The 26,906-nt window shown below is 48.7% G+C and overlaps 10 protein-coding genes across 10 annotated transcripts; 5 read left to right on the top strand and 5 right to left on the bottom strand.

Moving 5' to 3' along the window:
* Positions 1-1,950: 1,950 nt before the first annotated feature.
* HER10_EVM0009344 (histidine acid phosphatase) lies at positions 1,951-3,681 on the bottom strand (the record flags this gene model as incomplete). The annotated part of the gene is made up of 4 exons (XM_035478834.1): positions 1,951-3,055; positions 3,113-3,261; positions 3,326-3,459; positions 3,525-3,681. The coding sequence occupies 4 exons, from the start codon at positions 3,679-3,681 to the stop codon at positions 1,951-1,953; spliced, it is 1,545 nt and encodes a 514-aa protein (XP_035334256.1).
* A 1,212-nt stretch (positions 3,682-4,893) lies between these two features.
* Positions 4,894-6,093, bottom strand: HER10_EVM0002231 (uncharacterized protein; the record flags this gene model as incomplete). Its single annotated transcript, XM_035471952.1, has 1 exon — positions 4,894-6,093. One exon carries the CDS (start codon positions 6,091-6,093, stop codon positions 4,894-4,896), a length of 1,200 nt encoding a protein of 399 aa, XP_035333778.1.
* A 1,946-nt stretch (positions 6,094-8,039) lies between these two features.
* On the top strand, positions 8,040-9,478 carry HER10_EVM0011355 (2,3-dihydroxybenzoate decarboxylase; the record flags this gene model as incomplete). Its single annotated transcript, XM_035480788.1, has 3 exons — positions 8,040-8,713; positions 8,770-9,187; positions 9,218-9,478. The coding sequence occupies exons 1-3, from the start codon at positions 8,412-8,414 to the stop codon at positions 9,476-9,478; spliced, it is 981 nt and encodes a 326-aa protein (XP_035334406.1). The 5' UTR covers positions 8,040-8,411.
* A 687-nt stretch (positions 9,479-10,165) lies between these two features.
* HER10_EVM0011371 (uncharacterized protein) lies at positions 10,166-12,648 on the top strand (the record flags this gene model as incomplete). The annotated part of the gene is made up of 6 exons (XM_035480804.1): positions 10,166-10,699; positions 10,776-10,990; positions 11,043-11,500; positions 11,573-12,121; positions 12,204-12,426; positions 12,481-12,648. The coding sequence occupies exons 1-6, from the start codon at positions 10,198-10,200 to the stop codon at positions 12,646-12,648; spliced, it is 2,115 nt and encodes a 704-aa protein (XP_035334408.1). The 5' UTR covers positions 10,166-10,197.
* Positions 12,649-13,190: 542 nt separating this feature from the next.
* HER10_EVM0006506 (uncharacterized protein) lies at positions 13,191-14,013 on the bottom strand (the record flags this gene model as incomplete). Its single annotated transcript, XM_035476089.1, has 2 exons — positions 13,191-13,467; positions 13,535-14,013. 2 exons carry the CDS (start codon positions 14,011-14,013, stop codon positions 13,191-13,193), a joined length of 756 nt encoding a protein of 251 aa, XP_035334057.1.
* Positions 14,014-15,047: 1,034 nt separating this feature from the next.
* Positions 15,048-15,472, bottom strand: HER10_EVM0012707 (uncharacterized protein; the record flags this gene model as incomplete). Its single annotated transcript, XM_035482095.1, has 2 exons — positions 15,048-15,199; positions 15,295-15,472. The coding sequence occupies 2 exons, from the start codon at positions 15,470-15,472 to the stop codon at positions 15,048-15,050; spliced, it is 330 nt and encodes a 109-aa protein (XP_035334496.1).
* A 1,621-nt stretch (positions 15,473-17,093) lies between these two features.
* Positions 17,094-19,580, top strand: HER10_EVM0003732 (oligonucleotide transporter). The gene is made up of 4 exons (XM_035473396.1): positions 17,094-17,904; positions 17,958-18,627; positions 18,691-19,146; positions 19,199-19,580. The coding sequence occupies exons 1-4, from the start codon at positions 17,176-17,178 to the stop codon at positions 19,387-19,389; spliced, it is 2,046 nt and encodes a 681-aa protein (XP_035333870.1). The 5' UTR covers positions 17,094-17,175; the 3' UTR covers positions 19,390-19,580.
* HER10_EVM0001445 (kynureninase 2) lies at positions 19,559-21,264 on the bottom strand. The gene is made up of 3 exons (XM_035471191.1): positions 21,014-21,264; positions 20,531-20,934; positions 19,559-20,475 (listed from the first exon to the last, which is right to left on the bottom strand). Exons 1-3 carry the CDS (start codon positions 21,198-21,200, stop codon positions 19,585-19,587), a joined length of 1,482 nt encoding a protein of 493 aa, XP_035333725.1. The 5' UTR covers positions 21,201-21,264; the 3' UTR covers positions 19,559-19,584.
* Positions 21,265-21,557: 293 nt separating this feature from the next.
* On the top strand, positions 21,558-23,178 carry HER10_EVM0004704 (indoleamine 2,3-dioxygenase). Its single transcript, XM_035474338.1, has 2 exons — positions 21,558-22,046; positions 22,096-23,178. Exons 1-2 carry the CDS (start codon positions 21,720-21,722, stop codon positions 23,086-23,088), a joined length of 1,320 nt encoding a protein of 439 aa, XP_035333945.1. The 5' UTR covers positions 21,558-21,719; the 3' UTR covers positions 23,089-23,178.
* Positions 23,179-25,014: 1,836 nt separating this feature from the next.
* HER10_EVM0008729 (fungal specific transcription factor domain-containing protein) lies at positions 25,015-26,854 on the top strand (the record flags this gene model as incomplete). The annotated part of the gene is made up of 5 exons (XM_035478239.1): positions 25,015-25,383; positions 25,458-25,542; positions 25,603-25,967; positions 26,034-26,244; positions 26,299-26,854. The coding sequence occupies exons 1-5, from the start codon at positions 25,341-25,343 to the stop codon at positions 26,852-26,854; spliced, it is 1,260 nt and encodes a 419-aa protein (XP_035334214.1). The 5' UTR covers positions 25,015-25,340.
* Between the last annotated feature and the right edge of the window lie 52 nt (positions 26,855-26,906).

Raw genomic sequence — 26,906 nt, 5'->3', positions numbered from 1 at the left:
TGTCGACATTACTTATGCTTGGTAGTGGGCGAGTCGAGCTACAACAAGCAGTATTCAGCTCGCGCGACAGCACAAATTAAGTTTTCCTAATCCTGCCATGAATCCGTCAGTTGCTCTGCCATGTTCAAGACATTATTCGTTGGGTGGTCATCGCACGTGGATGATTTGAGTCGAACAGGCTGTCTGCATCAGTGCATTGATCGTCGGAATTGAGTGAAAGCCAAAAGATAATTATGAAGGTGGCTGCCAGAATGAGGTGATTCGACAATGATAGTATTGGACTGTGTAGGTTTTGCTTGATCGCGGCCTTTGATCTTCGGGATATGAATTGAGTCTGAGCAACTATTCTCCAGGAACATGCATGTAAGGGAACCCAATACCTTTTTCGCTGGGAGGGGTACATCAGACATTGATTCAAATAACAGCATTAGCTCTTGGAGAGAGTTCCACTCAAGCAACTCAGACGAAGCTTTTGCCTTTTGGTAAAAAAGCACGCTAACGATGTGGTTGATTGAGTTCACAGGCAGGAAGCACCAGAACCCTGATACCTCGTCAACGTGGGATCTCTTGGCACATCACCCACGTGCGAGTCGTAACAGTCCCTGGCCCAGACACATCGGAATCTCGGTTTCAAGCAAAAGCTCAGAATCAAACTCCAGGTAGCACCCAATAGGATTGCTCAAGATGAATGTTTCTGCGTGGTTGAATGTGTGTATACGTGACTCGGACAAAGTTTGCCCATGGCCTCCTCTGCCCCCGACGTATGTGGATAGTGAAGGCGTAGATTTCACTTGGGAATGATAGAACTGATGCACTAGCGAACGGAGAGGACTAGTTTGAATGTTTCGCTGCATACCACAGGGCTCTAGCAACGCAACTATCGCCATTTCTCCCATTTGAATGCTTCACTGGCCACAATTGACAGCCTGAAACCCACATTTCAGAAGTCCTGATCCATTGTCGCTACCCCACGGCGATCATTATGTCAAAGTTCAGAAGGTGTGGGGAATGACGTTAGGATCAGCGTCCGCGCTTACAATCTTTATCGGCTGAGACCGACTTCAAACGAGTAAGGAAGGCGATAAGCCTCACAACCGATGAACATGAGTGTGACAGAAAGAGGCGCTGGCAAAGCTCTAATGTAACATGGTACTCTATTCGCCAATTACTTGAATCATGCTTGTCGGAAGAGTCTCATATATGAGGTCATATAAAAGCAGAATTTCCCTCTTCCCTCTCTGTGTAGGGAGTTGGGACTTTTTGTCTCGCAACTTTATTGGAATCATCTGGCAGAGACGAGATATCACGGAAAGACAATAAGCGGCAGGAGCATGGTGAAACTTGAAGAGAGAAGCTATAAAAGTCGAAAGCTATAAACTCGAGACGTATTAACCTGATGTGTCGATGGGTGACTATGACTTGAATGCTACCTCAACGTTTGAAATAGCCGGTATGCTGATTGGGTACAAACTTATATCGTCGATGGTAAGCTAACGCGAGTTGAGGCACGATTCTGATACACTTAAAGTTATGCATATCAAAGTAAGGTAATAATGCAGAGAAGCCAGTCGAAGTTTCATCGCTCTTGCAGTTAAGCTCGATGGGCGGAGGACATGTTGACAAGTTAGCATCCATGGCAAGAATATTGTATGAATGATGGCTACAGCACCGAACAGTGCTGAAGTCTATTATCTAGCATCAGTTCTCAAAATAACTTCTGCTTTTTGTAGGTCACGGAAACTAAAGTAACAAACGCTTAGGATGTCAAATAGGAGAGTAAAGGGTTTGAGTAGTGCCTTTCACTTGACAATAAAGATATAAAACCGTAAAGCATCTGAACACTTATGCTGAGTTTTTAGAGATGTTATTTGATTATAAAAAATTTGAAGATATCCTAATTACATTGAAATGAAATAAGCTTGTCCAAATTTGGTCCTAACCATCTCGTCCTCAGGGAGCGACATGGCTCAACCAAGGGCTGCTAAGGTCGGTGTAGAAACTTGCACCTTTGACCTTTGTTGGTGCTCCAGGTGTGGTTACGTTGCAGTTCTGGATCCAATTACCTTGGTTCTCAAGTTTCGTGGCGACGTATTGCTTGTAATGCTCCAGCAAACAAGAAGAACCAGGACCGCTGTTGCAAGTAGGTATTGGGTAGACAGCATCATTGAGACGAATGCGAATATATGTCGCATTCCAGCTGTCTTGGATCGGGGGTGATGGCTGCGTGCAGGTTGATCTTCTGTTCGTTGGATTCCGGCGGGCAACATTGGTGAAGTTGCCATGTGTAGCGTTTCCAGCCCCGGCACAGTTCAACCTCTCAAATGCAATAGTTCCCCGCATTGTTGTGAAGCGAGAGCTGACGAATTGACGGCTATCGTCCTTTTGGGTACTTGAAAGAGGCTGCTGCTTGTCAAATACACCTGAAGCGGCTACTAACTGGTTGAGCTGTCCATCATTGAGGAAGGAGACGAGAAGCTTTGGTAAATTGAAAGTGCTCCCGTCTTCGCGCTTGCCGGTAACCGAAGGCCCCTCAACAAATATGTCCATCAATGCGTTGAGGTAGGGGGTCATCATGGTCTGAGGCACATCGGTACCAAGGCCGACTCCGTAGTAGTAGCGAAGGTCCTGGAAGTACTCGTACTGGAGGTATTCTTCGTCCGAAAAGATATCACACCAAGGTGAGAGGCGGCCGGTGATCTGACTTTCAAAACCACAAAGATAGGGTATTTGTGACACATCACTTTGCGTAAGCGTGAGGTTTCCATCGATGAGTGCTTGCAGGCGGGTTAGAATTGGAGGAATGTAGACGTTGTTCCACGCAGTCACGTAGTCGCCTCCCTCCGTATCCTTGAAAGCTGGGCACATATCAGAAGGCGCCAATGAGTCGCCAATGCCAGCGGCAAAGCCTCGAGATGTCACGGACACGATGTCACCGAGCAAGGTGGCGTTGGTTCCCAAGAAACCGCGAACAAACAACTTGGCAGTCTGTAGGACTCGAGAGTAGTTGTTAGCCCAGACCATGAAGTCTTCGCCTTCAGTGTAGAGATCCGGATATCTAACACGATTAGCACATGTGTTCTGTTGGGTTTGGATGCTATCGAGTAGAACTCACCTGGTTCGCAAAGTGTATCCAAGATCATGAGCCTCTTTGTAACCCGTTGGACTCAAATTAGCAATTTGAGAGGATGGATTAGTTAGCGCTGTTTGCCACCGCGGCAAAAAGCTCAAGCTGCCAGAGGCAGTATAGTTTCCAGCATGAAACTGCACGATAAAGTTTCAGCTATTATTGACCATGCTTCAGATGGCAGACAAAGATATTACTGACTCGTTCCTGCATCGAGACCCATCCATTGTAAGCGCCAGTGTCTGGGTACCTTGATCCATGCCGAGAAACATACGCCGCTTGGTCAACGTAACAATTTTCCGGGATTTCGGATGATATCTCGTTGACGTTGGGCCCTAACAAGTGATCGAAGGTAAGCGGCGCTGAATCATCGAGTGGAAGGCCAAGTGGATAGATATACCCGCGAACCAAGGGCCGTTTGCGCCCAAGTGTTCAAGAGGGTGCTCAGCAGATTCACTGGCCGGTAAATTGATATCTTGAACTGGCGCAAGGAATCTCGAACTTCCCTCAACCAGGATTGCCATGAGGCATACCAAGCCAAGCTTGATGGGTGCCATTGTGATCCCTTTTCTGTGCCGTGCAACAAGAGATTTTTGCATTCGACATAAGCTGCCAATTCCTTCTTATATACAATCATAGTTAGCCATCGGCCCGGTCATTACCGGCCACGTGCTCTTATCATCTTGTTTACGTTCATTTGTCTTGCGTGGGCCATTGTGCTCATTTCAGCAGGGTGTCATTGGCACTGTCAGGCACGTGATGAATGCATCATCGTGATTCGACAGCCAGCTTGAGGTTGTGGGGAGCAAACGGGGATGGAATCCCAGAAAAGACGTTTTCTCCGTACGTACTTCCACTAGCGTTGCCGAGCGCCCTTACCCCAGCCCCCGGGCCTGTTCCCGGAGCGGCGGAGACACTACGACAAACAGTCAAGAGATGGTATGAAAACAGAAAGTTGCTTGAATCGTAGTTTCTTTGCGGAATTGGAAAACGTTGATACCCAATCGCGACCACTCCGCGAGATCACACTCATGAGTAGGTAGTAAAGGACGAATGGACGACTGGTAGCTTGAGGGAGATGGTCACGGAGACCATTTGATCGTTGACCAATGATTTGGATGGCATCAAAATGCTGATGCGCCATAGTAGTGTTAGAAAAAGACGACCATTCGGAAATATGAGAGACGGAAAGGAGATGGAAACCAGGAATGACGCCAAATTCAGCCTCACGAGCAAGCGCCGGCTGAGACATTTGTCCGACCTTGATTGATGAGTCGTCAACATTTGGGTCAGAGATTAGAATCTATGCTCAAGCATCATCAACAGAAATAGATTTCGATTTGAAGTGTCAATGCAACTCAGGAAGCAGGGAAAGTTGGGCTAGAAACTATTGGCATCGACCTATCGGGTCCCATGTAACCGAATTAAGTCATGGGCTTTTCTCAACATTGATTAGGTAGTTCCTGTAGACTTGATCACATACTCATCATTCAATCATACGGAATTATTCGCGGTTTGAAGGATCTGGAGCTTCGCAAAATGGTCGGTTACATCGCATTATGTTGCTAAGCGGTTTACATGATAAACGTTACGAAGAAATTTCTAGTACTTGAGCTCGAACACTATGATGCTTTGGGGAAGATTACTACCTCTAGTTTGCAAGAGCTACGTCAACAGAAACCTCGGAAGCCCTTGTACTGGAGAGTTCATGGTTCTATGAATCAATCGATTAAATCCAAGATTGTCTCCTTGCTTCGGCTCGCCCCTCTCTAGGTATGGTAGGTGGGTATATCCACTACGCCATTAGCGACGTAGTTGTAGCAATCTCCAGAGCAGCCAACATTTCCCCCGTTCGTGAGAAGAAGTTTAGGGTCTCCGTTTGAGGGGCTAGACTCAGGGGTGGCGATGATCCGAAGTTCTCGGGAGTAAGCTGACCACTGCCCGACGTTGACTACCTTCCAACCGTTTGGATCGACGGCATCGCTATTCACAAACACCTCCTCACGACTACTTCCATTGGCGATGAAAACACCACTCGTGCCATTTGTCCCAGGCTCCGTAGTCCAGATGACGAACGGGCTCCCATTAGGATTCAGCTGGCCGTCCCCAGGAATAATGGGCTGAAGGTCGGCAGAGCCAAAGTTCAGAGGAGAGTCGGAGACCTTGTAGTAGACTGGACATCCGCCAGCGATAGGGCCGCCACAGTATTCAAAAGTCATGACATACTTTTGTGAGATGGGGCTATATGCCACTGTAGCCATGCCGGGCCGTACTCCTGCATCTGCCTGGGCGACATCATCGACTTCATCGCTCCATTGACGCAGGTCTTTGGTTGTTTTGTGAGAAAGCTTTTGATTGTGATCGGGATCGACTTGAGTGGAATAATAACACACAAGCTCTCCTTCGTGCATCAGCAAGAAAGGCTCCCAGACTGCCTTGTCCCCCTGGGCAATTGTCTCCGGACCAGGGCCGTAGACTATATGGCTGACAAATGTCCACGCCTTTCCTTGATCGGTGCTGGCATACAAATCAATGTACGCCTGTGAGAGATTGCGTGGCGTAGAGACACCGGCCAGGAGAATGGTGCCTTGTGGAAACCCCCCGAATGGCTGTGGAAGCTCGTAGAGGAATGGCTGATACCAGTTTCCCCAGCCATTAACCTGATCGTCGACTCTGGAGAAAGCAGTAAACGACGCTCCGCCATCTTCTGACTTGTAGATGGGAAAGTAAGTCAAAGTTGCCGCGGGGTCATAGTCTTCCCAAGACAGGAGAAGAGACTGGTCAGGCAGCTGAAGAGTGCGGCCATATAGAGTTCTCCAGCTAGTCGCGGTCTGCTCTGGATAGAATACGCCATTGTTGTTAAAATTGCTCCAAGGCTTAGGTACGGCGGTGTTCGATATCTGGGCTGCCAAGCTCACAGTGGCTAGAAATGCAATAACAAAAGCCGGAATGATAGTGAACCCCATCATGGGAGAGGAAGGTATGACGATTCTTGCGGTGAACAAAAAATACCGTGTTGCGATGTAGGTTGCTGACAATGTTGCTGGAATGGTGCTGTGCAGTGAGGTCAACTTTGGGCAATACCTTGAGTATATTATATATTCGGCCTCATCGTTGTCATGTTGCCGTATTCTGGATCCATGACTACGGAGGCTAGTATTGTGGAGGATCTAGGATCGTGGTCACCTGTAGAAGAAGACACGCCCATTGTTGGAATTACAGGCAACTCGCAGATGGGGAACGAAACCTTTTTGCAATTAGCGGCGTAAGCACCAATCAGCCCAAGTGTTTTCCGATGCTTAGGCCCCATTCCTCGTATCTAGACAAAACGCTTGGACCTGGTAGTTGAAGCCGCTGAAGATCGACAGCGGGGAAACGAGTTCCTGCATCGTCTGCATTAGCATTAGCCTCTCGGGCAAAGTATTAGCGAAACATACTGACATGCCAATCAATCAAAACAGCGTATTTCCGATGCCTGTGTCGTCAATGTATTTGGCTCGTCGCGATCCAATCACGAAGCATGTGTTTCTGAATCAATGGGGGCAGCATACCTCATCTCCGTCAATCATCATCAATATCATGCGAACCATTGTGGCATCTCAGATGTGTAAATCTCGCGGTCATACAATGCGTGTGAACGATGCAATCTCTTGTGCCACATTCCTCGCGACGAACGGTTTGGATTCACTCTCAACCACTGAGGAGTTTGAGATTATCCTGGACGAGTTAGAGAGTTATCTCCACGACCTCGTAAACTTGTGATTGTCTTGCTTTGGGAGACAACTCTAACAATGCCCTCGTTTCGGATGTTCAAACATTATGTTGCCGGCGTGAGCATGCCAGATGCATATCACCAGAAACAGCAACGTTAAATAGCAAGTAGCATGCGCACCCACTATGATATGTGGCTTAATACACAAAAGTGGCCTCGAACTGCGTATTGACTATTTTCAACACAAGTCTTTAGTACATTGATACTTTGGATTCACATTATAGTTTCCCTAAGATATGTGCATTAGTTACTTCTCAAAAGTCGATGCCAATAACAGAGGACAAATCAGCCAGACATATGTACAAAAGTAACAATGGACCTCAAAGTCTCCTTGCCGGCTTGTATAGTGGAGTTCAAGGAGCGAGGATTGGAGACTTCTGTCGCGCAATATATGAGCTTTGAGGCAACGATGAAACAAAGTAAGTATGTATAAATTGATTGTGGAAACCGCATGAAGTGTTCTATAAGCCAAAAGGTTTTGTAGTTTGCATGTAATCGCTGCGTAAAATCTTGAAGTATGGCGACGCTGTTCCAGCTACAAACCCAACAAGCAGGAAGCGATCATTCCCTTACTTCCCTGGAGGCAATCTCACGGGTGCATTTACTTCTCTAGCCGCTGACACAAGCATAGGGTATTAATTATCACGGCCATGAGGTTCCCGCGCTGAACAGAACCGCGATCCCGCGACACCATTTACCGAGTAGCCCGCCAAATTCATGGGATCATGCAGGTAGGTACACGTAGTCACGTCACTAAGCTGCCAACTAACAGCTGGAGTGCTCAAACGTGGCGGGGGAGCGATCAGTAGTGCATTATCCGACGTGGTTGAGAAGATTGGGATTAGGTCTTTCATAACTGCGCATCCGAGCGGCTAGATGCGGAGATGCTGCAAATATCAGACCTGTCGGCTACGGGCCACCTTAAGTAAGAAGCTTTTCGTTTCGGCTAAGCGGGGTCAGCATCGCTCATGGCCACCATCGGCTATGGTTCCCTAGGTAAGCCGCAAGTGAGCTTGGTGGCTTATTAAGTGCTTTGGTAGATGAGAAGGTGTATGAGTCGTATCCGCTCTGAGCCCGCACTGTGTCGCAGACCCCAACTCTGGCTGTAGTTGGCAGCTCTCCAAAAGGACATATCCGCTGCACACATACGTAGTAGTAGCGAAAGGACAGGCGGTAGATCTCATTATGGCTGTTGTACGTAAGGTATCGGCCTAATGCCATCTGTTCCGAAGCAGGCAATGGGATGAAACCGAGCGGCCCGGTACGCGACAGTGCGCCTTGCTCGAAGCCGTCGTCTCATGCTACGGATTAAGAGGGCCATCTATCTTTGTGTCTATGATCAACTCGAGATTTAAACACTCGCTGAACCCCAAGAATCTATCAGACGCGGAAGTATCTTCATTCCTTTGCTACTTTGACTACCTGCTCTTGGTTCATCTCCCTCAGCACGTCACATAAGCAGCCAGACTCTGCTCCCATCACCTTAACAGCTTGTAACCCCGCAAATCCTCCATCATGCTCGGAAAAATTGCGCTTGAGGAAGCCTTTGCTCTCCCACGGTTTCAAGAGAAGACACGTTGGTGGGCAGGACTTTTTGCCATCGACCCCGAGAAGCACGCAGCTGAAATCTCCGACGTTGCGGACATTCGGCTCAACTACATGGACAAACACGGTGTCGGGTTCACCATTCTATCGTACACAGCACCTGGAATTCAGGACATCTGGGATCCAAAGGAAGCGCAGTTGTTGGCCAAAGAGATCAATGATTACATTGCTCCCGAGGTTAAGAAACATCCTGAGCGTTTCGGCGCGTTTGCGTGAGTCATTTAGCTTGAGGAAGCACCTGAACCATTCTGTGGCTAACCTGTGTCAGAACCCTTTCTATGCATGACCCCAAGGAAGCTGCCGAAGAGTTGAGGCGTTGTGTAACTGAGTACGGCTTTTTGGGCGCCCTTGTCAACGACACTCAGCGGGCAGGCCCTGACGGTGACGACATGATCTTCTACGACGGCCCGGAGTGGGATGTTTTCTGGTCTACAGTGACTGAACTCGATGTTCCTTTCTACCTGCACCCAAGAAATCCCACCGGAACCATTCACGAAAAGCTATGGGCAAAGCGCTCATGGCTCATTGGACCTCCATTGAGCTTTTCGCAGGGAGTCAGTCTTCACGTCCTCGGAATGGTCACAAATGGTGTTTTCGATCGCCATCCGAAGCTCCAAATTATCTTGGGCCACCTAGGAGAGAAGATACCATTCGACATGTGGCGCATCAACCACTGGTTCGAGGATGTGAAGAAGCCGTTGGGGCTGTCTTGCAAGCGAACTATCCGCGAGTACTTTGCAAGCAACTTGTGGATCACGACCAGTGGGCATTTCTCCACCACGACTCTTCAGTTCTGCATGGCTGAAGTAGGAGCGGATCGCATCTTGTTTTCGATTGACTACCCTTTCGAGTCTTTCTCGGATGGATGCGATTGGTACGATGCTCTTCCCATCAATGATAACGACAAGAAGAAAATCGGGCGGGATAACGCCAAGCAACTGTTCAAGCTGCCGGGTTTCAAGGACAGTGAGGCGTAAAGTCACTATTGGATTGAGCTTTTGTAGGTGGGATTAGATATATGGACTCAAAGGTGAGGCAGTGAATACCGTGTTGGTTTGCAAGCGGCCTATCAAGTACAAGCAGTAATTTCAAAATACCAGATACGAGTCTTCAGTATGCATCCATGTGTAATAACGAGCCACTAGCAGGCAATCTGTGATTCGTAACTTCACCATTGACTGGCTACATTACAGCCATTTTCCCATGGATGTGGCAAGACTCACGAAGGATCATTGTTCGCGCACAGGAGCATCAATCTGACTCGAAATTGAGTACTTAGGTATGGTATGATTAATCAGTGTATAAGATTGCCGAAAACGTTAATACTATCTGAGCGACTCTTCACGTTCGTGAGGAATGACATGGCGAGCTTGAAGTCATAGCTTATCAGAGCTGGTTTCTGAGGCAGCTGACCAGCAATTACTAACTAATTCTCGTTGTGCTAACATCGGAAGCCATTTAGGAACTTCCGAAAGGGGCACTGTGAGCGGGGGTGGGGACGCGGGGTTGGGGGTGCAGGGTCCGGGAGCCGGCAACCGATGTGCCTACTGCAGTAATAAACTCTCTCTTATCAGCTGCTCCACACAAACTGGGTGGCCCCGTTGACTTCGACTGACCGACGTCTGGTCGTTTGTAGAGGGCTTACGCATCTCCATCTCTCCACGAAAGTCTTCAACCTTTTCGTGCTTCTCACATCATGCCTCGCCCCAAAGTCCCCGAGAGCCAGCGTCAGCGTGCTGCTGAGGCATGCAGGTTCTGCCGCGAAGCCAAGAAGAAGTGCAGCGGCACTGCACCTTGTAACCAATGTGTTCGCCGTGGTCTTGAACCTGACTGTCGCATGACGTATCTACCCAGAGGTTCAAGAACGAAAAGGCCCTCAGTTACACGGGCTAGTACTGCTGGTGGGCGAAGATCACGCGCATCCTTCGAGCACGGTTCTATCACAGTGTCAACAGCCGCTTCCGGGTCATCAAAAACTCGCCCGCAACGGCACAATGAGATTGACACGGAACCGCCTCCGAACCCATTTCCAATGTCTCCTTCAGTTTCTCAACAAGGATCCGAAGAACCCTGTGTTGACGCGCATCAAAGTCCCATGACACCTCCTCGAGAATCCCATACCGGAGAGGATACTCGGCCAGGATCCTCTCTACTGGCCAATCCAAGTAGATTACTACGGAGTGCCCACGGTGAACAAGGTAGGTAGTTCTCGGGTGGTTTACTCAACCTAATGGTCCGCTATGAGATTGCTGACTTTAAACGTACACATTGAAGTATTCGTTGGAGGTGCTGCAGCAATTTCGTTCCTTCAAACCGTTCGACAGGTGGTGGTGAGACAGATTGGCCCCTCACCTTTCTCCCACAATGATGGAATGGAGACGATGCTCGAGGCCGAGTCTCCGGAGGCAAGGCGGTCGATCTCATCAGATGAGGCCGTGGACTTGGGCAGTCAGCAACGACTCGATTACTTGAAATGTTACTATACAATCGTAAGAGAACCTACGCGCTCAAATATGAATATAACTAAGTATCGTGCCACAGACGGAAGGTCTCATCAACATTCTCGACTCTGATGATCAAAGGGAGTTAATGTGCTTAACCGACAGCATCTCTATCGGAGTTACATCACCCTTCGACGAAAATACTTCGGCTGACAAGACGGCTTGGCCATCGAACCATTCATCGCACCTCTCAGATGCCATCAGGGACATGGTAATGGCAATAGGGGCACAGTGCAGCAGCGCACCAGAAGCTCAAGATCACAGCTTCACATTTTTTCGCAAAGCACAGAAACAAGCATTTTCTGGACTGCTAGAAGATCCAGACTTAGACATGGTCAGACTTTTCTTACTCATGGCATTCTACATGCTTGGGAATTGCCGCAGGAATACAGCGTATATGTACATATCCATTGCTGTAAGAGCTGCTCTTGCACTAGGCCTTCACAGTCAGACTATGTTTACGTGTGAGCCGAAGTCCCATCAGTGTGGACTTTTGAAGTAAGTCATCCCAAACCCAAACATATCTTTAAAATTTAGTTGTACCTCACTTACATTCGTATCGCTTTAAAGATCGAGAGTCTGGATCAGTGTGCGAATTCTAGACAAGCTTGTTAGCTCTCTCTTAGGCCGGCCTGCCGCTACGGCAGGAACTGATGCTAGGCCTCTGATTGGGGATTTGGCACCCGATTGCAACTATGGATCGAAATATCTTGTGGCAACGTGTGAGATTGTTGAAATCATCAATGATATCAACAACACCTTATATCACGGTAAAGATATCACGATTACCGTCGTGGAGCAGCTTCTGGTCAATATAGATAGCTGGAAAAGGCATCTCCTCATGCCCTTGGAAGGCCCGGAACAGCCTGAAGTTCTGGGAGATTCCGTCAAAGCTAACCGAATGGCCGTTGCCAAGATCCATGTATCTTGTCTATATTATTTTGCTGTCACACTGGCAACACGGCCGCTATTCATCTCCTCCGTCAACAGTCAAGCAGGAAACAAGATTCACCATCCGCCTCTAGCCGCGGCGTGCATCGAAGCTGCCGTGTATCTGGCACAAACGTGTGCTGATGCTCTAAAGGCTGGGTTACTCGAGAGAAGCATGTGTATCCTGAAGTAAGATGCAATTGTCTTAATTTCTGCATCTATTCTCTCTCCGCAAGGTTCGCTCTGAGAAAATGCTAATCATCCCACACAGAGCTTTAGTATTCTCTGCAGGACTCATTCTTGGAGTGGAGTGCTTCGCAAGGGTCAGCATCGATCTCGAGACCGATAGAGCATTTCAAGGAGCCATGGACGTTTTAAAATTTCTTGCCGGCCAGAGTCCACAGGCGGCGCATTACCTGGAAATATTGACGTCGTTGGCTACCGCCATCACAGAGCGTCGCTCGAAGTCGAACAATGCTGGAGGGAGTCGTTACGTCTCAAGGCTCTTTAGCTTAGAGAGTCTAGGCAGTGTCAGCGCTGGCAACCAGGAGGGATATACGGAGGGTGAGCCATCCTGGGCCCCAGCTCGCGCAGTAACCGAACAAGGGTCTTTTGACGTTTGGCCTGGGGCTGACGGGGGGTTGTTAAACTGGAATGAGCTCCAGTTCGACGATAGCGATCTGCACATTGACTGGCAAAGCTTGAGTGTATTTTGAAACAGCTATACATAGGTTTCTCGAGAAAAGGGAAACGCCAGATCGGCAATGGTCAAAAGCTGTAGACGTTCAAGCCTTCACAATACCAGCCAAACGTTACCCAGAAGAAGAAGAAAACAACCCCCCCCCCCCTCTTCACAACATTGGACTTTAGGAAGCTGCATGAACAGAAACTCTGATTGGACTGCGCATTCTTATCAACAGTACAGCGAAGAAAAATAAAGATTTTCGAAGTGTGAAGACGTGACTTGGTAAATGTATAGAGGTGCGCCGCCAAGGGAACTGAAGCCTGGTTCGGGAAGCTGGCTTCTCAGGCACACACATCTTGCGGGCACGAAGATCTAATTTGCCACTCTCCATCAAACGGTTCTTTGCGTTAAAGTCTTGACTACTTTCCGTCAAGCCATGTTGCGTTTTTGTGCGTGGCTGCCCATGATGACTCGCCGAGGCTGAAGATCACTGATTGATACAATCTAGACATGTAGATGCGTGTGTAGATACGACAGCTATGAGCATCCTTCTTCAATATTCTTCTAGACACCCTAACTATTGTTCCGAATCCAGCATCCTGAGAAGCCAACCCTGACAAGCGTCGACTCGGTTCGGTTTGATTCGTAGATATCCTTGAGAAAGTCGGCACAATGCTCCGTGTGGAAGGAGTTAACAATTATGCCATCAAACGCGGTTCGTTCCTCGAAAAGAGTCCAAAATTGCTTTTTCCAAAGCATCGAACAGTGGTTTAAATGATCCCGAATTGACGTATAATAGACTTCCTGGTCACCCATTGATTCTGCGGCTATGGGCTGAGTCAAGTTTTGGCTACAGCAAAGTATTAGTTAGTATGGCTGTAATACACAATAATTTGGGTACGTATTAATTGACATACTCCGCGAAGGCATTCCAGCTATCGTCATCTTTGTATTCCGTTTCGAACTCTCGGTCGTAGCATTGTGATGGAACCCAATAATTCAGTAGGGTATCGTACTTGCAACCCATCTTCTTCGCCTCGACTGTAGAATTTCCGCAAGAAATATATTCGGCGTTGGAAGTGACATTGTGGAAAGCTGCGATGTAGTCACTCGATGTTGGAGTTCGGCTTTCCCCGTCTTCTCCATTCGTGACCTTGCCGCCCATCTTCTGGTTCATAGGATTGGGCACTAGAAGGTAGAACGCTGCGACCCATAGAAGAGATGTCGCGAGAAATACGAGGACGTCTCGAAGAAGCCTGCCATGCCGTGATGTTCTTAGAGCTTCTTGTTGGCGGCGGGAGCTGTCATTCTCCATCTCGTCTTCGGTGGAAGTTCGCCTGTTGGGGTCGTCGCGAAAGCCTAAGAAAGGCTCATGGTCCTCCTGTTTAGACTCCATCGTGGCTTGTTCCAAGGACCTTTTGGGCACTTTTTAGGTTCTCGATAGCGGCCGCTTCGTCGTCGTACCTTCGTAATCGCTGATGATGTAGAGGTGAGGGGAGAAGAAAATGAAGTTCTGGCGAGATTTGAGCCTATCTTGGCCTGCAAAACATCCCAGGGGTTCTCACATAGTCGTGCGTTTCATGAGCTCGAAACAACGGATAACATAGCCACCTCTGTTTCAGGCCCATCCAGACAGTGGTGAATTTAGCGCTCGTCCCATGTTTGCACCAAACATGCAATTTGGTCAAGGGCAATGTCCGAGCTCGACCACGTGCGAAACATCAATGAGACGCAAGTATCGAGGCACAGAGTATTTCTTAGTTGTAGTGTAAAGCGGTCTGGCAAATCCAGTGACGTGCGCTCAGAGGTTTGAACCATCATCCCTCCTGACGCGTTCTCACTCCGCACGTACATACGTAAAGTAGTATGGTATTTACGGGTGTTGCTCACACCCATAAGAGACTCCACCGCCGCAGCTCCCGTACTCAGCCCGATAAAAATGCCAGGGTGCCAAAATGTATTCTGATCGCGATCACCGTGTTCTTTGATGTAATAACCACCAACGTTACCACTTATTCAGAGGCGGCGAAATTGTGTCATCAATGTAGTATTCTTTCAAATTGCACTGCATCGCCACGTCTTATTGAAACATCAAACTGAATTTTGTCATTTCACAGATTTAGTGATGCGGACCCATTGCAGCTTGTGTACTTGGCCGATCCGCACGCATATGCTGTTCGCATACAAGACATATTACATAGGTACGGCTAGCTGAAGCCATTCACGATCCTTTCACTGTGCTGAAGGCATTGATGACATCATTGGCCCCCGTAATACCCGCAACCCCGATCGACCTTGAGTGATCGGCACAGGCATCTTGACATGTACCGCCATGACTAGTGCGGACATTCGTCACAATGCAGAAAATAGGTGTCTTTCCCCAGTCTCCTGAGCAGTGCCAACTGCAAAATGCACTTATCAAGACATCCTTTATGCGACAGCCTCGTATCCAGAGCGAGAGTTGTGGGCGGCGCGGTTCGAGAACAGCCAGTAGATGACCATTCCGACGATTGGGAAAAGGAAGACGACCAGGCACCAGAGCACCTTGTGACTGACGGGTCGATCAGACTTGAGGACCTCAACTAAGCGGACGGTAATTGTTAGCAAAGACAACATAGCTGTACACAAGCAACGGGATATTTGGCTGTCGAGGACGCCGTTCTGGAGGGAGACTCACGGAACACGATAATATCCAGTACAAGGACTATGAAACCAAGGATACCGCCACCAGTGCCATACTGCCAGGTGTTGCCGTGAGCTGCTATGCCGACAGCGGGATCGGATGCGGGCGCGGCGACAGCCAAAAGCGCGAAGCAGAGCTGAAGGAGAAACTGGGTGAATACTGCGTTATGCATCGTGATTTCGTTCGTTATCGAGAGCGTGGTGTATGTGGTCAAGATGGACAGCTTTCTGGTATGGAGGGACCTAATTCGAATTGATAGGTGTCGTGATGAGCAGTGGAGTGGGTGTTGGCAATAGGTAGAACAGTGTCGCAACTGAGTATTCACGTGGGGAGAGCAGTTGCATTAATATCCGCAACACAGCGATAGAGGTGACGTCACCTGTTCGTGTCGTCTGACCAAGCCGCGCTTTGCGCTACGCCCAGACTGGTCCATCGAGATCCTGCGGGACTTTGGCGGGGTTAATGATAGGCGGAATATGCTCTGCTGACCCTCCCACGGCAGGCAACGACAGCAAGCCACAGTAGCTTACATGTGCCTATGGCATTTTGTCTCGAATTTCTCAAAGCGGATGGTGTTCTTTGAATCAAGCTCAAGCTCGCTGACTGGCTTTCCTCTGCTCCGAAGGGCATGCGATGAAGGTTTAGTCGCGGCCCAACACCCCCGCTAGGTCGGGGCAACCCGCAAGGTGTACGCGTAGTTCGTCGGAGATTAATATCTGTATTGATTGTTGTCGACAAAAGTTTCGCCTTTGTTAGGCTTCTTAGGACCGTGGGGGCTTGACTATGCTTGTAACGCGAATCTGATCATGGTATTCCAGTCAGTACAAAGACGTTTGAGATGAGCAGCTGCTCATCATAAACGTACCTAGAGCGTTACCATGATTGGCATTCTAGTCATTCAGCAACTCATAAACGATGAAAAGATCAGAGAGCTACGGACTAGGGCTTAAGGCATTCGTCATGGTTCATTGACTGTGCAGTCCAGGGCTGTTATGAATTCAATAGTGTTACAGTCTCAAAGACCACCATGCAAATATCTCGCTCTGTATGATACGAAACTAACAAACAGCCCTAGAGAAAAACTGGCGATGGGTGGAACCGTGTACGGTCGCGTTTGAAGCTGCAGATAATAGCGAGCCAGGTAATGTTCCTGCTGTGCCAATTGCATTTCTTGGCTGGCATATTATAGTTACTCCTGGTGAATAACAAGGGCAGGTGCTTTGAGAGGCGAGTGTTGACTTCGTGTGCTTGAAAATAGAATCATACTACAGGAGCGGACGGAAGGCTCAAGAGCTGGTCCCTTTCCCAGCTACCTGGTATTTTGTACCACCTAGCTGAACGATATCGTAGATACAGACCGAATACATTGTGCCTGCAACTGTTTCCTTGTTACGCGCCCTACACAGCCTATGCAATGCCGTTGCTCACGGCGAGACTAGTCGCCTTATGTACTTTAGTGTAGTGAGTTTTGTACACTTTTGCGGCTGGAAGATAATGGAGTCTTATATGGTATTTCCGCCGTAAATATCTTCAAAACCCCAGCTTGCTTCATGATCGTTATTGCATTTCTCTGTTTAGAGGCGGAGGCCGCAAAACATCAAATCAGTACCATGGGGTGGGTATGCTGGATGATGTGAGAATATCGATGACGTAGCCTCCGTGTCACCACACACAACCCCAGCTCAGTGCCGATGCATCAGTGCGAATGGGGAATGGATTTTGTGCATGTGATTAGGTTTTCATAGAACCTGGAATGAAAGGCCTTTACATGCCTCTTCCCTATCCACAAGTAACAACTGTTCTACCTTCCTACCTTTTTGGCCAGTACCGAAAGCTTGCCCGTGTTTCCTTCGCAGGTACTTTGGGAAAGCGATCATGCCTGGATTTCGAGATATCGAAGCAGCCAGCCGACGACACCGCAGAGCTTCTACCTCGAGATCAAGGCAACAAGCAATGCTACAACCCGCTTCCTCTCTAACTCTCCGATCCACGGTCGTCGGCATCATAGTTGGCTTCTTAATATGCCTCTCCAACACATATTTCGGACTTCGTACTGGTTTCCTGGCCATTATGAGCCTTCCTTCAACCATACTGGGCTTTGCTTTCTTCAAAATGGTCCAAGATCATTTAGCTTTTCCATTCACCCCCCAAGAACATGCGACAATGGTTGTTATTGCGAGCTCGTTGGGCTTGATGCCTTTTACGATCGGATCTGTCGGGATTTTGCCGGCCATGGAGTTCCTCACTAACGAATCGGAAAATGGCCCTTTCCGACTTGACTGGGTTCAACTCTTTGTTTGGTCTATCGGTGTCAGTATCCTGGGTGTTGCCGTGACCCTACCACTGCGAAAACGGTTTCTTGTCCAAGAGCCTTTGCCATTCCCGTTTGGAACATCGTCGGCAGCTATGATTGGATCATTACATCGGGATACTGACATTGCGGATCGAATTCTCCGCGCTCAGAATCATTTGGATAGCACTAACGACAAGCAAAAGCCATCGCTCGTAGAAGACTCAGTTGATACTGACGATAGCATGGTGCAACATGGTTGGAGCCAGAATAACAAACTCATTCTCATCACATTCTTGTTTGCGGCACTTTACGTGAGCGTCTATTTTCTTGGACCACCCTTTCGCCTTGCTGACGTCAAATGCAGTCCCTCACTGCTTATTTCATCCCTCAAATACGTACCGTAAATATCTTCGGCAACTATATTGCTCGAGAATGGCTCTTTTCTCTCTCGACATCCCCAGGCTATGTCTCCATTGGCTTGATTGTGCCTCCAGTCACAACCCTTTGGATCGTCGTTGGATGCTTGATTGGGTGGGGCATACTTTCACCTCTATCCAAATTCAACGGATGGGCCCCTGGCTCTGTCTCGGACTGGGAAAGCGGCTCAAGAGGTTGGATCATGTGGATTGCAGTTGCACTGATTTTAGGCGACACAGCCATCACTCTTTCGACAATGCTCCTACGTTCCTTCAATGTCTATGTGCCAAAATTACTGGGCCTCACAGCATACTTGAAAAGACATCTCCAATCCGACAATGAAGAGGATACAGAGCCTCTGATCAGAAGTTCATCACGGTCTGAAGCACAGCCTCTCGTTGGGTCTTTACACTACCGGGATGACAGTTTGACAACCAAAGTCTATCTGATCTGGATACTAGCCGGCCTACTTTTATGCTTCGCTTCTATGGTCGTCCTTTTTGGGTCTTCAGTTCCAATATTAGCCTTATTGTTGGCAGTATTCACAATCTTACCGCTAAGTCATGTTAATATCCGCTGCTACGGAGAAACGGGGACTGGAGGGGCGGCCTATATCGGTATGTTGTATTTGTTCCAACCTCCTGTGGTGATAATGGCTCTAATGCTTCGGGCATCCATAGCTAAAATCCCGCAATTCCTGTTCGCCTTCCTAATACCTTCAACAAATCCAAACGCCATTTTACTCAGCTTAGCCGTTGCTGGTGTTGTTGAAGCAAGCGTCTGGCAAGCGGCAGAGATGATGGACGAGTTTAAGATGGGCCATCTCGTCAATGCGCCACCGATGTCTCTTTTCTATGGACAAGTGATTGGATCGTTGGTTGGATCCGCGGTATCGATGCTGGTTTACCGGCTTTACACCAACATACTCGGCTTTCCGTCTACAGACTTTCCGATGCCATCGGCGCACATCTTGATTTCAACAGCTCGGCTAGTGTATGGCCGAGGTATGCCACCTGGGCTACTCAAATTTGGCATAGTTGCATCGGCTTTGGGTGCTATATTCAAGATCTTGAAACATTCCAGGCGTCTCAGTCGCTGGTCTCATTGGATACCATCCAGTGTTGCGTTAGCTGCAGGTACGTCAAACTGCGAAAATTAGGTGGATCTCAGTCCTAACTAACAGCACAGGCATGTATATCATGCCTGAAATGATTTTGGCGCAAGGAATTGGAGGTCTGATTCATCATTATGTTCTTGGGCGCTGGGGTCGAGAAAAGGAATCGCGCCTCATTTCCACGGCTACAGGCTTCATACTTGGTGAAGGCTTGTTCAGCTTAGTAACCATGATCTTGCAGAGCATCGACATGCCACATTTATAATACGTTGCGTTCCAGGCTGACTATCAATCCAAACCAGCCAGATCTGAGATGCTGCTGTAGTGGAGCGCTAAAAAGTGTTGAGACACGTCGTGGAACAAGATTTGCCACTGCGTTTACGTGTAGATAACGAACTTTCTTTTATTAATTAGTATAGAGGCTCATTATTATGTTGGCCGCAACTTTTCATCGAGAACTTCAAGCAATAGCCTTTCTCAGAGTGTCCATGAACTTCCATACATCCTGGAATGTGCAATACAAGGGCACTGGCGCAACACGGATAACTCCTGGCTTGCGTTTATCACAAACGATTCCTTCCTCAACAAAGGCTTCCACGACATGTTCGAGTAGGCCGTCCTTAAGGAGGACACTCAGCTGAGCACCTCTCTCGTGGGCATTCCTAGGCGTAAGAACCCTGAATGAAGGTTCGCTACCGGTATCGTCTGCCAAGATACCATCAAGAAGATGCTCCGCGTACGCAGTAAGCACCAAAGACTTCGTTCGCAATTCAGCCATGGAGGTCTTGCTGAATACCGAGAGGGCACCCGATAGCGAGGCGAGATCGATGGCTGAGGGATTTGAAACTTGGAAACCACCAGCGCCAACAGTAGGAAGGAAGTTGTTATCCATGTTGAAGCGGACCGACTTGTCACCACCGTACCAGCCCGTTAGTCTGTGGCGAAACTTGGGCTTCCCCTCGCTGGTGTCGACCTTTCCGTGTCTTTCGTGGATAAACGCGCCGGCCATTGACCCTGGTCCAGCATTCTGGTACTTGTATGTACACCAGGCTGCGAAGTCAACATTCCAGTCGTGAAGCCGTAACTCGACGTTTCCAGCAGCATGAGCCAAGTCCCAACCGACAATGATGCTCTTGGACTGCGCGTATTCGGTAATCCGAGGCATGTCGAAGAGTTGGCCACTGTAGTATTGTATACCAGGAAGTAAAATCAGGGCAGTCTCCTCTGCATGTTCATCAATGGTCTTCAGAATGAGATCGGTTGAGATGTAAAAGTTCTCATCGGGCTGGATCTGGACCATCGACTTGGACGGATCCAATCCATGCCACTGAATCTGCGATTCGATCACATACTGTCTTTGTCAGCTCGGTATACGAATAGGTAGTATGTATTGACAGTTAACTCACGTGATCACTGGGAAATGGCCGCCATTCAAGGATGATTTTGTGCTTCTTCTCTGTCGGTCGGTAGAAGCTGGCCATCAAAAAGTGCAGGTTTGCGGTCAAGGTATTCATCATAACAACCTCTTCGGGGAGGGCGCCGACAATGGCTGCACTTTTCTTCGCAACGTCCTCAGCCATGTCTTGCCAGCAAACAAGGGGCGAGTTTTCGAGGCCCTGAAAGTGGCCATTCACCCCAATCGATGCCCAGGTCTCCAACTGAGCGTGAATGTAGTCCTTGACTGCTTTGGGTGGAACTCCCAGTGAGTTACCACAAAAGTAGACTGATGGAGTCGCATCATCTTCGGACGACGATTTACTTCCATTGGTGCCATTGACCCCATTTGCATTGCCGTTGAGATGTTGATTGTCTTTTGGGTCAATCAGTATTGGATCTGTGAAAATTGCTGTGCCACAAATCTTGTGTCACTATTCCTTGGCGGGACCTACTAGGGAGAGTTCCGGTCAAAGACTTTTTTTTGAGAGAGCCTTTCGTCGGAATGATGAAATCATTGCGCAAATACGCGAGTTTGTCTTGCGCGTCGAGCTGCTGCGCAAACGAGATGGTGTTTGCATTGGCAGGAAACTTGGCCTGGCTCCCAGAACGAATCTGCTCGGCAAATGCGTTGAAATCCATCTTAGATCGTACGACAAACTATGTCAACTTTGCTGAATGATTCGGATACTCTGAGATATGGCACCATTCGAGGCAGAACCAGGGCGTCTTGATCGTCTTTGTACCTGTCCCCTCCTCATCTTGCTCGAGATAGCGCATCGTCATTCCGAAAACTTCGCGAGCGGCCCCACCAGCATCCGGCATCCGCTTCCGTCTCAGCCCTAGCGCTTCCGCATATAAGCGACGGGTTTCGGCTTGGTCCACTTATACCATCGGATGACAAACGTGTCAGTGCAAGATGCATACGGAATACCGAGTAGGTACGGATACAGGTTGGCAAGTAACACGGAGACAGGGGAGTTGAGATAGGCAGTTGGAGAGCTACTTCTTCATCTTACCACACCCTGACTCGCATTGAACTGTTTTTGTTCCATGCACATATCAACTCAATCAATCTCTTCTAACCCTCTTCTCTCCGCGTATCGACTTCATCATAGTACGCCTCTTTCTTTGTGTTATTGACGTCTGAACTCCGTTAATATGTCTCCTCACGCGCTTCCTATGTTCGCAGAACAGGCACAGACAGATGTTCTTGCCTTGATGAAGAAGTACGCCATCACACAGAACGGTTTCCTGCCGGCCGATGCACCGGTCAAAGTTCTTTCGGATCCTTACTACTCACCATGGGAAACGATTGTTCATCATCTCCCGGAGCTTCTCAAAGCAGGCAAGCTACGACAAGACGTCAAAGGTCTTCCTCTCTTATCGACGAACAAGCTACGCAGTCAATCTGAGTGGAGAAGAGCTTATGTGATTTTGATCTTTCTGGCGCATGCCTACATCTGGGGCGGAGAGCAGGCAGAACAGGTCGGTACCCCGTCTAAGTTTACCAAGGGCTTTCTAACATGAGTTGAAGATCTTGCCTCCAGCAGTAGCTGTCCCTCTCCTACGCGTCTCCGAGCATCTCGAGGTTCCGCCTGTCGCGACCTACGCAGGCTTGAACTTGTGGAACTTCCTATCGACTACGAACGATTTCACTGATCTAGACTCTCTTGAGTCTCTACACACTTTTACTGGCACAAAGGACGAAGCTTGGTTTTACTTAGTCTCAGTGGCCATGGAAGCCCAAGGCGCTCGAATCATGACCGACATGCTGAATGCTTTGGAGTCCATCAAGACAAGGCACTACGACACAATCACGCGGGCACTAGAAGCACTGTCTGGCAATATTCGACAGATCGGGGCTTTGTTGGAACGGATGTATGAGAACTGCGACCCGATGGTATTCTTCTACGAGATTCGTCCATTTCTGGCCGGAAGTAAAAACATGGCAGCAGCAGGCCTACCTAAAGGTGTCTTTTACGACGAAGGCAATGGCCAGGGTAGTTGGCAACAACTTCGTGGGGGAAGCAACGGACAAAGCTCTCTTATCCAATTCCTCGACATTGTTCTGGGGGTTGAGCACACGTCAGAGGGCAATAGCAACCCACATGCAAGCAAGACCAACACCAGCCAAACACGAATGCCTGCTTTTCACGAGGAAGTACGCAGTTACATGCCAGGGCCACACAAACGTTTCCTCGAACACGTTGCCCGCATGGGCAGCATCCGAGAGCTTGCAAAACTACCGGTTTCAACTGTCGAACAGCAAGACTTCTGCAATGCATATCAAGCAGCAATTCGAACGATGACGGAGTTTCGGAACAAGCATTTGCAGATTGTTACCCGCTACATCGTGCTTCCTTCGAAGAAGATGCACAGTGGTGTGAAAGTAGACTTGGCAAGCGCGTCTTCAGTAAAGGACGAGCAGCTCACGGGGACAGGCGGAACAGCGTTGATGCCATTCCTGAAGCAAACAAGAGACGAAACTCTGCAGGCGGGACAGTTAGAGAGAGCAGCGCGGAGATGATCATTTGATGCGTCGATCCATGATATCCATAACAGTAGAGCCACCGAAAAGGAGCGAAATTACATAATTCAGTGCTAGACTAATGCAAGGGGATTGAAGAGTCAAACTTCCGCATGTAACCTCAATGCTCCATTCACATGAAGCCGGGTCCACAAATTGGGAAAGTCCCATCTGTGTGACTTTTGGGGGCCCCTCTCCGGTGACGGGAGCGGAAGAGTGAGTTCGGATCTCGGATCGCATCGCAGCTGAGCGAATAGAACACACTAGCCTCCGCAGCGGCGACGAGTTTCCTGATGTTGACATACATTTACTTCTGTTACTTCCGAAAATGCCGGTTGAAGTCTGCTTTTCCTTAGACGTGCTTCTGTGATCGAAATAGTCAAGCCAGGCTTGCGTCCTGCCTTCATCTGATAATGGTAGGATGTGGGTAGAAGATGCCCAGCCTTGACTAGAACTTTCATTTGGCTATCATACCAAGCTGCCGCGTACCGCAGTCTGATATCTCTCATGCCTTGGACTTCCCTAAACTCCACACTATTTGCGGAGGAATAGCACTGAACCATCGTAGGGGGAAAGTAGAGAGAATGGCCAGGTAAAGGATATTTCACCAGGAATAACTAATCATGACTGAACGGAGGAAGAATACTGCCAATTCTAACAGGATATTCCGAAATCTGAGGATTTCGACTAATTCGGAGCCAAGCAGTGAAAAGAAAGCACTCTGTATATAGGCAGGTATGTACGTCATCGTACTACAAGTCACGCCTGCTCCACTGCAGAGTGGTGATTAGGGTAGTTTCCAACTTGCTGTGTACGATATCCTCCTAGGGTCGGAAATGTGATGACGGCACCAGGTCAAGTACACTAAGGCTCCTGGACGTTGGAAATGGCTCTGGGGTGGCCAGGAGCGGCTCCAACAGATCGTGATCACACCGTGCATCCGTCAACGTGTATATGATCGGAAGTACTGTATCATGTGCACTGACAGAACTTTACCCAACCACGGCTAGCGTCGAGCAAATTCCGCCCTCGGAAAACTTCCACACCGGCACTGGCTGGTTTCCTCCCTCCGTGTCCCGATCTTTGCTCTTCCGCATGTCTGTCTGCACAACAGCGAAGTAATTACGGCTGTAACACTATGGAAGATGTTTCGGGGCAAGAATCATCGCCACACGCCTATGTCCGCACAAGAGTCGCCAACGCCTGCGACAGCTGCAAGGCCCGCAAAGGTACAATTCCTATTCCGTCTCCGAATGTCTCTCACAAGCCAGTTTGTTTTTGAATTTGAGCATTGTTTTGTCTCCTGCATGTAGGCAACTGAATGTGCGTGCTCCCGGCCCACAAACAGTCCCAGCGCGCACTCGCATGCTGTGGTTCGTGGATTATTATCTGAATTCTATTTTGACTCTTCAATGTACTAGTCAAATGCGATGGCAAGTTGCCATGCAGCTACTGCTTGAGACGGCAGCGTCCTTCTGCGTGTCGATACTCTCCGCAACAGAGGCGAAGAGCTCCGGCGCCCCTTCTTAGAACGCCGTCTCCGTCTGTGCACAATGGCCCAGATGTTCAGTCCGAGACCCGGCAATCAGTCACCTCGCACGAGGCCCTTGCCGAAGAAGAGACAGAAGTCCCCCGAGAAGCACGTCTTTTGTGCGACGCTCAGGGGAAAATAAGTACGTCCATCCCAGAAAGATACATACCTAATTCCCTAACTGATGTGTTGTATGTCATCAAGTCTTCATTGGAGATTGTGCGCCGTTGTCATTCTTCCAAACTGTTCGGCAATTGGTCAACACACGCGTCGATCCGCAAGTCTTTGCGCACCAAACCGAAAATCCACCTTTCCGACCGCCGGTTCATCATTCCAGAAACGACGAGCCCACTCTCCAACTTACGACAATATCGGGTGCCGTTGTAAGGTACCATGAAGTGGTGAGACCTCCTCCTTGTTTTGCTACAGAGTGCTCAACTTTGATAACCAATCATACGTGATCTCACAGACCAGTGGTCTAGTTGATCTGTTTGGACATGCGCAACTCGTCAGCGAAATCAAGTCTTGGGCTCGTCAGAACCATAGACTACAAGACGCAGTTTCCGCAACTTTCTACCTCGTTCTTGCCATAGGCTACCAGTCTTCCGAGGAAGACCTTGCATCTTCCTACTTTGAACATGCGCGCAATATCGCCCTTGCAAACCTCAGCGGGAATATCAATGTCCCAACCATTCAGACGTTCATTCTAGTTACTGTCTATATGCTCGGTTCATGCCAAATGAATGGGGCATTCCTATTCTTCGGTATGTCACCGGGAGAACTATCAGTCATAAAAGTACTTGGGGTGGTTCATACTAACCACAGGGCAAACTTGCAGGCATCGCAGTGAGAGCAGCTTACTCGATTGGGATCCACCGCACAGAAATCAACTCTCGTTTTGGTGCAGACGTCCATAGACAGCGGTACAAACCCCCATGGTTACTCTGTTACCAACACAGACTGCTTATACTAATACTTGGTAGGGATCGTCTGTGGAAGAGCCTGCGTGTCCTGGATCTCTTCTTAAGTACATCAATGGGCCGGCCACCTGCAACATCTGACGTGGATTGCACTGTACCCTACAGGGAGTTGGACGATGAGGGACAAGAAATCTTCGATCTACTCAATGCCTCAGCGCAAATATTCTTGATCACTGAAGGCATCGTCGTAGAGGTGTACTCGAGAAGGAAGGTTTCGTATCAATTAACCGAGGGTATCTCACGACAGCTACGAGACTGGTCAATTCGGTGGTTACAGAGGCTAAAGGACACTGTTTCCGATACTCGATCTGACCAAGAAGCAAGCAAGGTGACAGGAGCATGTCAGGTCCTTTGTTCCTACTACTACGGTCAGTTTCCCTGGCGACTTTCCGTTCGGGACTACGAGCCAAAGAGATGATACTGATGGTATATAGCGGTAATCTTGGTCTCACGGCCTTTCCTAATGTATGAATTGCACAAGCGACTGGCCGACGGGGTGGCCGAGACACAAACGACAACTTCGGGTCTGACCTCTGGCAAGTCGAAACTTGCTGATGCGTGTATCGATGCCGCAAGCTTCATGGTCGACATTTTAGTCGGCCTAGTCGAGAAAGGGGTTCTAATAGGGCACATGCCTTTAGTCGTGTGAGTGATCATACCGACGCAGTATTTTCGAACCTGGCTTATTCATTTCTGTAGCTCTTGGTTATTTGCTTCATCTCTCATCTTGGGCGTGGGCCTCCTCGGATCGTTTGGCCGCATTTTGGAAAAGTACACGCGAAATTCCATATTGGTTCTAGAACATTTTGCGAAAATCGATGCCCACGCCTCACAGTACTCGCAGATTGCAAAGTCATTACTCAACGCTGCTCTTGAGTATCTTGAAAAGAAGGAACTCAGAGAGCGTATTCAGCGTACTGAAAGCTCATCACAGCTTTTCGGGCTTGTCCCACGAGAAAGCACTGAGAGCATCCACAACATCCAAGCTTCAGCTACTGAGGCCAGTCCGAATACAAGCACGGATCGAAGCCTCGTGTCGAAGACACATAACTCTGGCTCTGGCTTTCTTGGACTTGGTTCGCCATCTTTTGTGGACGTGGACGCGTCATTTTTGAACCTTTCATCCTCCTTACCCAGAACGCCGGATCTATCTATGCTTGATGGAAGAAACGAGATGGATCATGGGTTTGGGGATCTGAACTTGTTCCAACTCCTCGATGGCGACGGACACATTGATCTTGGACCTTATATTTAATTAAAACTCCCATTGCAAGGTTCTTCAAGAAGCACTTGAGATTTCGTACGGC

The sequence above is a fragment of the Colletotrichum scovillei genome (assembly GCF_011075155.1).
Source record: "Colletotrichum scovillei strain TJNH1 chromosome Unknown Contig00005, whole genome shotgun sequence".
NCBI classification, from domain to species: domain Eukaryota; kingdom Fungi; phylum Ascomycota; class Sordariomycetes; order Glomerellales; family Glomerellaceae; genus Colletotrichum; species Colletotrichum scovillei.
This window is presented reverse-complemented; position numbering and strand designations above follow the sequence as displayed.

What these genes read in the sequence shown, in the direction of transcription:
- HER10_EVM0004704 (XM_035474338.1), top strand. Translation starts at nt 21,720, where the DNA reads ATGTCTCCTCACGCGCTTCCTATGTTCGCAGAACAGGCACAGACAGAT. An exon ending in GCGGAGAGCAGGCAGAACAG is followed by an intron (nt 22,047 to 22,095) that starts GTCGGTACCCCG and finishes CATGAGTTGAAG; the next exon opens with ATCTTGCCTCCAGCAGTAGC.
- HER10_EVM0003732 (XM_035473396.1), top strand. Translation starts at nt 17,176, where the DNA reads ATGCCTGGATTTCGAGATATCGAAGCAGCCAGCCGACGACACCGCAGA. An exon ending in TCTTGTTTGCGGCACTTTAC is followed by an intron (nt 17,905 to 17,957) that starts GTGAGCGTCTAT and finishes CGTCAAATGCAG; the next exon opens with TCCCTCACTGCTTATTTCAT. An exon ending in TGGAGGGGCGGCCTATATCG is followed by an intron (nt 18,628 to 18,690) that starts GTATGTTGTATT and finishes GGGCATCCATAG; the next exon opens with CTAAAATCCCGCAATTCCTG.
- HER10_EVM0001445 (XM_035471191.1), bottom strand. Translation starts at nt 21,200, where the DNA reads ATGGATTTCAACGCATTTGCCGAGCAGATTCGTTCTGGGAGCCAGGCC. An exon ending in TTTGACCGGAACTCTCCCTA is followed by an intron (nt 20,935 to 21,013) that starts GTAGGTCCCGCC and finishes TTGACCCAAAAG; the next exon opens with ACAATCAACATCTCAACGGC. An exon ending in GGCCATTTCCCAGTGATCAC is followed by an intron (nt 20,476 to 20,530) that starts GTGAGTTAACTG and finishes TGACAAAGACAG; the next exon opens with TATGTGATCGAATCGCAGAT.